Raw genomic sequence first — 9,254 nt, forward strand, 5'->3', positions numbered from 1 at the left:
ATATAAAAGCGAGCCAGCTGATGGTACACCCAGAAGGGGAAGGCCACGAATTCGATGGAAAGACCAAAAGAAAGACAACATTTCGGAACATGGTCTTTCAAATTGGAAGATCTGTGCACAAGACCGAATCGCCTGGAAATCTTTTTTTTAACCGTTCTGTCATAAGACATCTAAGCAAGTATGCAATAGGTCAAAAGTTATGGCAAAAAATATGAGGTTTACATTTTTGAGACTCCGTTTTTTGATCGACCAAAACAAAAGATGGCGCTGGCGACAGCTTGTTGCCATCATAACTGAAAATCACAGATATTGTATACACTCTGAATTACATTACACGGATGGTCGTCCCACCACAAGCCTATTCAACTCACAGCACTGCACAGTGAAATCTGCAATTGCACCCCTAGATAATTGATTCAGAACCGGATAAGAATACTCGTAAAAAATCAAAATATAAATATAAGTTCTAAAATAATAATAAACAAAATTATAGCAGATGTGCATCATATAAATAAATATTTTAAAATTTTTGACCTAGAACTTGAGATAAGAACTAAGCCCATTTAAATAATAATCATAATCAAACTGTTTAAACTTTAACCTCCCATAAAGCGAATGATAGGCATGTGAATATAAATGTACAACATTTGATTATTTTAATATTAGTTTAAATTTGTGAAATTTGTAGGTGATAGTCGGTGCTGTACGGAGTAGTATCGTAAAAAACATGAAATCCATCATTTCCCAATTCGTTTGGGTGGCAGTGTTAATTTATGGCAGTTTGTTGGTGATCAGTTCCCCCACCACCGAGGTCGAACACAATGCCATTAATCAAAAATACTATCACTATTTAATGGATAATTTGGATACGAGTAATAGCCCCTGTTCACAATTCTATCCCTATGTGTGTTCCAAATGGCCGGCCAAACACAAATCGAACATTGACAACAATAATTCCGTGCAGAAGTTGTTGAGCTATGAAATTAATATGGAAATAAAGGCATATTTGGAAAACCAGACACCTGTAAAGGATATGCCAGAACATGTACAAATGGTTAAGGACTTCTATGTATCCTGCAAGGAAAATAATAATGTGAGTCTTGTGGAATTTATGCAGTGGTTGGAAAAACACGAAAATATTGTTACGTTCTTGGATTTTGCTTAATCCCGTGTAGACGTTGTTTTATTTCCCGATACAATTCGTACCAAATAAAACGCGGGTTCTTTCGGATTACGATTATTACAATGATTTTATTCACACAACTTTACTTTGCACTTTACTTTACTCGACGGTTTCAATTCGCGATCTGATTCACAACTGACTCACTGCCTTTCCATTCCCTCTATTTATATGAGCCCTGCCTGTCGCTACAGAAGTTTCTAGACGATCTGGTAACACCTAGATCACGAACAATCTACCAAAACACATTGAGTAACAATAACAACAACAAACTTACTGAGTGAACAATAACAACAACAAACTTGAGTAAACAAACTTACAATAACAACAACACATATACAGGCGAGGGAATAACAAAGAAAGAGGAATAACAACAACACATATACAGGCGAGGGAATAACAAAGAAAGAGGAATAACAACAACACATATACAGGCGAGGGAATAACAAAGAAAGAGGAATGACGTTTAACAAGAATTGTACGACAATAACAAAATAGAAAATGAAAGAGGAAATGGAAGGATGTAGAAAAATCTATACAGTGGTTGTTGTTGTGAAGTTATTCAAATAAACTGCGTAGTAGAAATTTACGTTACAATTCAAATTCTTAAATTAACGGAATTCATCTAAATTAACTTAAATCTAAAGTTATATTCGTAACATTGCCCCCCGCTTAAGCCTGTTCGTCCCGAATAGGCACAGTTCCCGTTCCGTAGGGGGTCAGCCGCTCCAAATGTACAACTTTCATCTTCGACCTGGGACTGTCGCTCCTCTGGATGCGATAAACGACGTCATTTATTTTCGTGACAATCTTGTAGGGTCCTTCCCAGTGCGTTTGCAATTTGGGGCATAGTCCTTTCTTTCGTTGTGGGTTGAACAATAGTACCAGTTGCCCTTCTTGAAACCCATCGGTATTTGCCGCTCGATCGTACCTTGCCTTCATGCGGTTGCTAACCATTTTTATTCGATGTCGGACTGCATCGTGGACTTTACTAAAAGAGTTTTGGCTGTCTTCATCTTGGTTCACATCGTCGTTTGGGGTAGCGCCGAATATCAAATCGCCAGGTAGCTTTAATTCATTTCCGAACAGAACTTTGGCTGGGGTCCGGGATGTGGAATCATGAATGGCCGATCTATAAGCCAATAAAAACTTTGGAATATGCTCATCCCAGTCTCGTTGGCCACTGTCCACCACTTTCCGTAGATGTTCTTCAAGGGTGCGATTGAATCTTTCCACCATGCCATCTGATTGTGGATGTAGGGGCGTCGTTCTGGTTTTCTTAATTCCGTAGGAGTCACACATTTCCTTGAAGATCGCTGATTCAAAATTCCTACCTTGATCGGAATGAACCTCAGATGGAACACCATAGCGACAAATCCAATTTTTGCTGAACACATCCACAATTGTCCTGGCTTCTTGATTTGGGATAGCATAAACCTCCGGCCATTTACTGAAGTAATCCATGACCACTAAGACATACCGGTTCCCAGAGTCGCTTGTGGGGAACGGTCCAGCTACATCCATTGCGATTCTTTCAAAAGGGGCTCCTGAATTATACTGCTGCATGTAGCCTCGACTCTTCCGTGTTGGACCTTTAGCTTTTATGCACCTTTCACAATTGGCGATCCAGTCGGCAATGGATTTTTGACAGCCGACCCAGTAGAATCTCTGCTTTACCTTTTCAGCGGTCTTTGCTATGCCAAGATGTCCTCCACTTGGCCCATCGTGGAACTCCGACAAGACATCTCTTATTTTGGAGTCTGGGACGACGATCAAGTTCTGGTGAGATTTACCGTCCTCACTTTCCCATTTGCGATATAGGCAGCCATCTTTTATAAGTAGACTGTCCCACTGGGCCCAATAGGATTTTAAAAGAGGGCTTTCGGAGGTAATTTCTTTACGACTAGGTCGCTTGCCCGTTTCAATGGCCGAAATTACTTTGCCCAGAATGGGATCTCTTCGTTGTTCCGTCGGCCAATCTTCACCCGACTCAAACTGCAATAGTCGGACATCAACGATATTCTCCTTATTCTCAGCCTTTGAGCAATGCCTGCATTCTACCTTGCATGGCCGACGAGACAGGGCATCAGCATTACCGTGTTTTCCGCCTTTTCTGTGCTCGATTCTGAAATCATAACTCTGGAGCCTCTCGATCCAACGGGCTAGTTGACCTTCCGGATTCTTAAACCGCAGCAACCATTGGAGAGCAGCGTGGTCGGTCCTCAGCAGGAAATGCTGGCCATATAGGTATTTGTGGAAGTGTTTAACGCTCTCAAGGGCAGCAAGCAGCTCTCTCCTCGTCACACAGTAATTCCTCTCAGGCTTCGACAATGTCCGGCTGTAGTACCCGATGACTTTTTCCTGTCCGTCGATTTCCTGGGAAAGGACGCCACCGATGCCGCACGCACTTGCGTCTGTGTCCAGAGCAAACTTTCCGCCAGGTATAGGGTATGCCAAAATGGGGGCTCTACATAGCATGTCTTTGAGTTTACTGAACGCTTCTTCTTGGTCGTTGCCCCACTGGAACCTCTGGCCTTTTTGCGTTAAGCGGTGTAGACAGGCGGCGATGTTGGCAAAATTTGGGACAAATCGACGGTAGTAGGTGCAGAGACCCAGAAAGCTTCGCAGCTCATGGAGATTTCGGGGCTGCGGCCAATCTCTGACGGCTTGAATTTTCTCCTTATCCGTCGATATGCCCTCCGGCGTCACGTGATGCCCCAGGAACTTCACCTCTCGTTGGAAGAGACTGCACTTCTTTGGGTTCAGCTTGAGGCCTGAAGACGAAAGCTGCTGAAGAACATCCTTTAAATTCTTGATGTGTTCGTCGAAGTTGCGTCCCATGACTATGATGTCATCCAGGTATATGAGGCATGACTTCCACTGCAGCCCTTTTAACACACGCTCCATCAGCCTTTCAAATGTAGCCGGGACGTTGCAGAGTCCGAATGGCATGACATTGAACTGCCAGAGACCCCCATTAACGCCAAACGCTGTTTTCTCCTTATCTTTCTCGGCGATCTCTACTTGCCAGTACCCACTCTGCAGGTCGAGGGTGGAGAACCATGACGTCCCGGCTAATGTGTCCAATGTGTCGTCGATTCTTGGGAGCGGATAGCTGTCTTTCTTGGTGACATCATTTAACTTTCGGTAGTCCACACAAAACCGGGTGCTTCCGTCTTTCTTCTTGACCAAGACCACTGGGGAGCACCATGGACTTGACGATGGTTCTATTACACCACTCTTTTCCATTTCACTTATCAGCTTCTGGACCTCGTCTCTTTTGGCCAGGGGAACACTTCTTGGAGGCTGTTTAATGGGTCGCGCGTCTGCTGTATTGATTTCGTGCTTCACCACTGATGTCCTTCCTTGGTGCTCTTTTGTCAACGCAAAGGTAGAGGCATACTTCCATAATAGCTGCTTAGCCTTGTTCCTCTCGGAAGGTGATAATTGGTGTGTCCACTCTTTTATGTAGCCGTCGAGGTGCTTCTTCTCCATGGCTGCTGGCTTTTCGGTGCTAGTTTCCAAATTAACTACAGCTTCAGCTGGTGTGCATTGTCCAACTTCGGAAAATTGGCAAATTTGCTCTTGCTTGTTTGACAGGTTCAAAACTCTAACAGGAATCAATCCGTCCTCGTTGCTTTTCACCAGGGCATTCGCTATTAGGATGTTACTGTATCTGTTTTCTGCTGGTTCCACCACCCACAACTTCTCGGCTCCACAATCTCCATTCATTGGTACCCATATTATTGCTTCGGCACAGGGCGGTATTATCTCTGGATGGTCCGTAGTCAGACGTCTAATGGGTGTACTTTCATCGTAGCCCACGTTTAACGGAATTTCGACGTTAGACCAGGTCATCACACGCTCTTTCATATCCAGATTGATACCGAAGGCAATCATAAAATCTGCGCCTATTATCACTTCGTCTACGATATCGGCAACTATAAACTCGTAATTCACCGATTTATTGGCAATAGTTAGTCTCAGGGTAATCTTGCCGTGTACTGCCGCGGGCTCCCCCGTTGCTGTGCGCAGTCTGACTCCATTAAGTTGCGTTATTTTTCCCTTTACCAGATCTGATCTTATGATGGACTTTGATGCGCCAGTATCTAATGTCAGAACTCGCTTGTCACCATTGATGTACCCAGTTGTTGTTAGGTTGTGACTTTTCTGTTGTACTATTGCTATGGAGATTGTGGGGCCATCGTCGATGGGAGCCAGTTCATGCCCCGCTGGACTGGCTCGATTTAGTTTAACGGTGGCTCCTTGGTGGACTGTTGATCCATTCTTCTACCATCTTTCGTTGGAGGTGGTGACAGCGACCTAGATCGTTTGCGCTTAACTCTGCATTCGCGCGCAATATGACCTGCTTTATCGCAGTTGAAGCACCTAATCCTGGGCTTAGTCATCCCTACTAACTTTGTTTCTTCGATTACCTGCCTCATGGCGTCCTTGATCGAGTTAACGAGAGATTTGGGTTCGCAACCTTCGGTCTCCAGTTGGCGAATCTTGTGGGTCTGGGGCTTAACAATTATTCTGGCCGTCTCTTGGGCTAGGGCAAACGACACAGTTTCGGCAAACGACGCTTTTGGTGACGCATATGTTGCACATTTAATCTCAGGGTCACGTATGCCATTCACAAAGGTTTCGATTTTCATACGGTCCAGCAATGGGTGATTCTCTCCTGGATACGCCATTAGCACCAAACGTTCCACCTCAGCTGCAAAGTCTTGTAACGTCTCGTTTGCCCTCTGTACTTTTCCCCTTAGTTCCATAAGGTAGATGTTTTGTTTATGTTCGCCACCGTACTTACGTTCCAGTGCAGCAATAACATCTTCATAGTTATTCCTAGAAGCGACAGGAATACTCTGTATAACATCAGCAGCACTGCCCTTCAATGCCAGAAGTAATGCAACCGCTTTGTCGCTGTCGTTCCACGAATTTCTAGAAGCCACTGTCTCGAATTGTAACTTGAAAACATTGAATGACGTAGAGCCGTCGAATACAGGAGGTTTGATTTTTAGTGTGTTATCAGGAACTCGCACCGGGCCACCTTTAATTTCCAGTTCCGTCATTTTCTTCTCCAGATTCGTAACCCTGTGGTCGTGGACCAGAAATTTCCCATCCACAGACAGAATCTTCTCGTCAACCGACTGCACTTTCTTATCCAACTCTTTAATTTGGACCTCCACGGTTTCCACTCTCCTTCCAATAACTTCTGTAATGTTCTCGAGTTTCTCGTTCATTATTCTCGAATTTTCATCTAACTTTCTGGAATTCTCTTCGAACATTCGTCTCGTGTTTTCTTCTGACTTTCTGGAATTCTCTTCGAACCTTCTGAAATTTTCCTCAAACATTTTGGCCAGCATTTCTCTGAAATCGTCACCCTTGGCAGCTACTGACGAGACTTCCCCACCGTTGGATTCGCCCATTTCCGATAAATCCACTTCATCCTTACTGTCAAACTCATATGTATCGATGTTCATACCACGGCGCTCGAACTCATCCAACAGACGTTTTTGTAGCTCAGCCTTGTTGCCAGTAGAGGACAATTCCAATTTATTGAGCTCCTTCTTTAAGTCTTCCACTCGTAGGTCCTTAAATTTCATCGTAGTATTATCGTAATCTCACTTCCGACACCAATTGTTACGTTCTTGGATTTTGCTTAATCCCGTGTAGACGTTGTTTTATTTCCCGATACAATTCGTACCAAATAAAACGCGGGTTCTTTCGGATTACGATTATTACAATGATTTTATTCACACAACTTTACTTTGCACTTTACTTTACTCGACGGTTTCAATTCGCGATCTGATTCACAACTGACTCACTGCCTTTCCATTCCCTCTATTTATATGAGCCCTGCCTGTCGCTACAGAAGTTTCTAGACGATCTGGTAACACCTAGATCACGAACAATCTACCAAAACACATTGAGTAACAATAACAACAACAAACTTACTGAGTGAACAATAACAACAACAAACTTGAGTAAACAAACTTACAATAACAACAACACATATACAGGCGAGGGAATAACAAAGAAAGAGGAATAACAACAACACATATACAGGCGAGGGAATAACAAAGAAAGAGGAATAACAACAACACATATACAGGCGAGGGAATAACAAAGAAAGAGGAATGACGTTTAACAAGAATTGTACAACAATAACAAAATAGAAAATGAAAGAGGAAATGGAAGGATGTAGAAAAATCTATACAGTGGTTGTTGTTGTGAAGTTATTCAAATAAACTGCGTAGTAGAAATTTACGTTACAATTCAAATTCTTAAATTAACGGAATTCATCTAAATTAACTTAAATCTAAAGTTATATTCGTAACAATATGAAATGGGCTTTGCTCACACCAATTGAGAATAAGGATGATGCCACCATCGCCTTCGATTGGCCCTCAACTATGGCCATATTTCGTAAATATGATTTCAATGATTTGCTTGTAGAACAATGGACGGATTCGAAGAATAGCTTTAATTATGTAAAGAAAACCGATATCAGACATTTGATGAAGGCGATAAATCTACCAAATGGTACCATGGAGTTTCTAGACCTTTGGAAGCGTATTGATGGCTTTGAATATAAATTTGGTGAAGTTGTTGCGAATAGCGAAGAAGAGGAACAGACATTGAAATTCAAAGATATACCATATCCGTGGTTCAAAAAATATCTCAAGGCTGTAATGGGAGGAGCAGGAGCAAAGGTTTCTGATATTGATGATAATACGGAATTCCGTATTTCTAGCCTTTCCAGTATGGAAGATTTGGACAAACTACTCAAGGAATATGATGAAGCATTCCTTTGTCGTTATTTGGAAGTTAGATTTTTACTCTATTTGGAAAAGATCAATGAACTTGATGAAACTGATGCCAATAAATGTGTGACTCTAGCCACAGGATTACTTTCCTTATCGGCGGAATGGATTTACAAAGAATTGCATCCTGAGTTATTAGCTGAAATTCCCACAATTCAGCAAATGTTTGACAATATTGTAAAGAATGTCAACAAAACATTACAAATGGATAAGGACGGACGTAGCATAATACCCCAGCAATTCTTTAATAAACTCGATACGATGACAGTGCAAGTAAGCCACGTACCTTTGGAAAATATCCAAGAATTCTTCGAAACGGATTATGCAAAATTTAAATTAAATTCCCACGATTTTCATGGTAATTATTTGCAATTATTGAAATTCTATTATGAAACGGAAATCAAAGACAACCGCAATGACACCGATATATTCTATACAACACCAACATATTCCATAATGAAACTGGACCTTATACCCAAATATGATGAAGATATGAATCGAATTATTCTACCATTTATGCTATTGCGTCCACCATTCTATCATCTTGCGTTTGAAGACATTTTCAAGCAGAGTTCATTGGCAACTCTATTGGCTGAAGTCATATTTTATGCCTTCGATACAAAAGATAGTGGTTTCAATGCAACGGATATAGACAATTTAGCCGAAATTATAAGTTTCCATTCCACGTTTCAGATCTTTTTCCAATCACTTCAAACCGATGACATCTCCAGATATCTATCGCTATTCAATTTGACTTCCCTGCAACAACTTAAACAATTATTCTTTATCAATGCGATCCATATTCGTTGTGAAGTAGATTATGCGGATGCGGAAATTACTAATTTTATTCTAATCCAATTATCGGAATTTAATGATGCATTTGATTGTAAATTGAATAAATTTGTGAAAAGAATTTTATAAAAATATTAATATAACTTTCTTTAATAAAGATTATCATCAATGTAAATTGAAATAATATTTGAGACTAATTTTTTAATAGTATTTGCGGGTTGTTTGGGATACCACTTCTATTTAGCAGGAGAAAAAAAAATCCCACCACTTAGCACAATCTAAAATTATCCACTGCAAAGTCTACTGTGTCTGAACACGATAAGTCAATTTTGAACTTGTCATTTTCATCGAAGGTAGGCGTATCACCACCATTCATAATCCGAAAATCCCTCCTTAAGTTTTCCTTGCATTCTAACTATGTCAACCAGAGCTGAAAGCTAGGAATAACGTTT

The 9,254-nt window shown here is 41.4% G+C and overlaps 1 protein-coding gene across 1 annotated transcript; it reads left to right on the top strand.

The window, feature by feature from the left end:
- Nucleotides 1-727: 727 nt before the first annotated feature.
- Nucleotides 728-8,896, top strand: LOC133331115 (membrane metallo-endopeptidase-like 1; the record flags this gene model as incomplete). Its single annotated transcript, XM_061539521.1, has 2 exons — nucleotides 728-1,119; nucleotides 7,512-8,896. Coding segments are annotated over exons 1-2 (1,777 nt in total), but the record flags the coding sequence as incomplete, so codon positions are not given.
- Nucleotides 8,897-9,254: the final 358 nt, after the last annotated feature.

Source organism: Musca vetustissima, unplaced genomic scaffold, assembly GCF_032173495.1.
Source record: "Musca vetustissima isolate MV318-11 ecotype Yass unplaced genomic scaffold, APGP_CSIRO_Mvet_v1 utg376, whole genome shotgun sequence".
Taxonomy (NCBI): Eukaryota; Metazoa; Arthropoda; class Insecta; order Diptera; family Muscidae; genus Musca; species Musca vetustissima.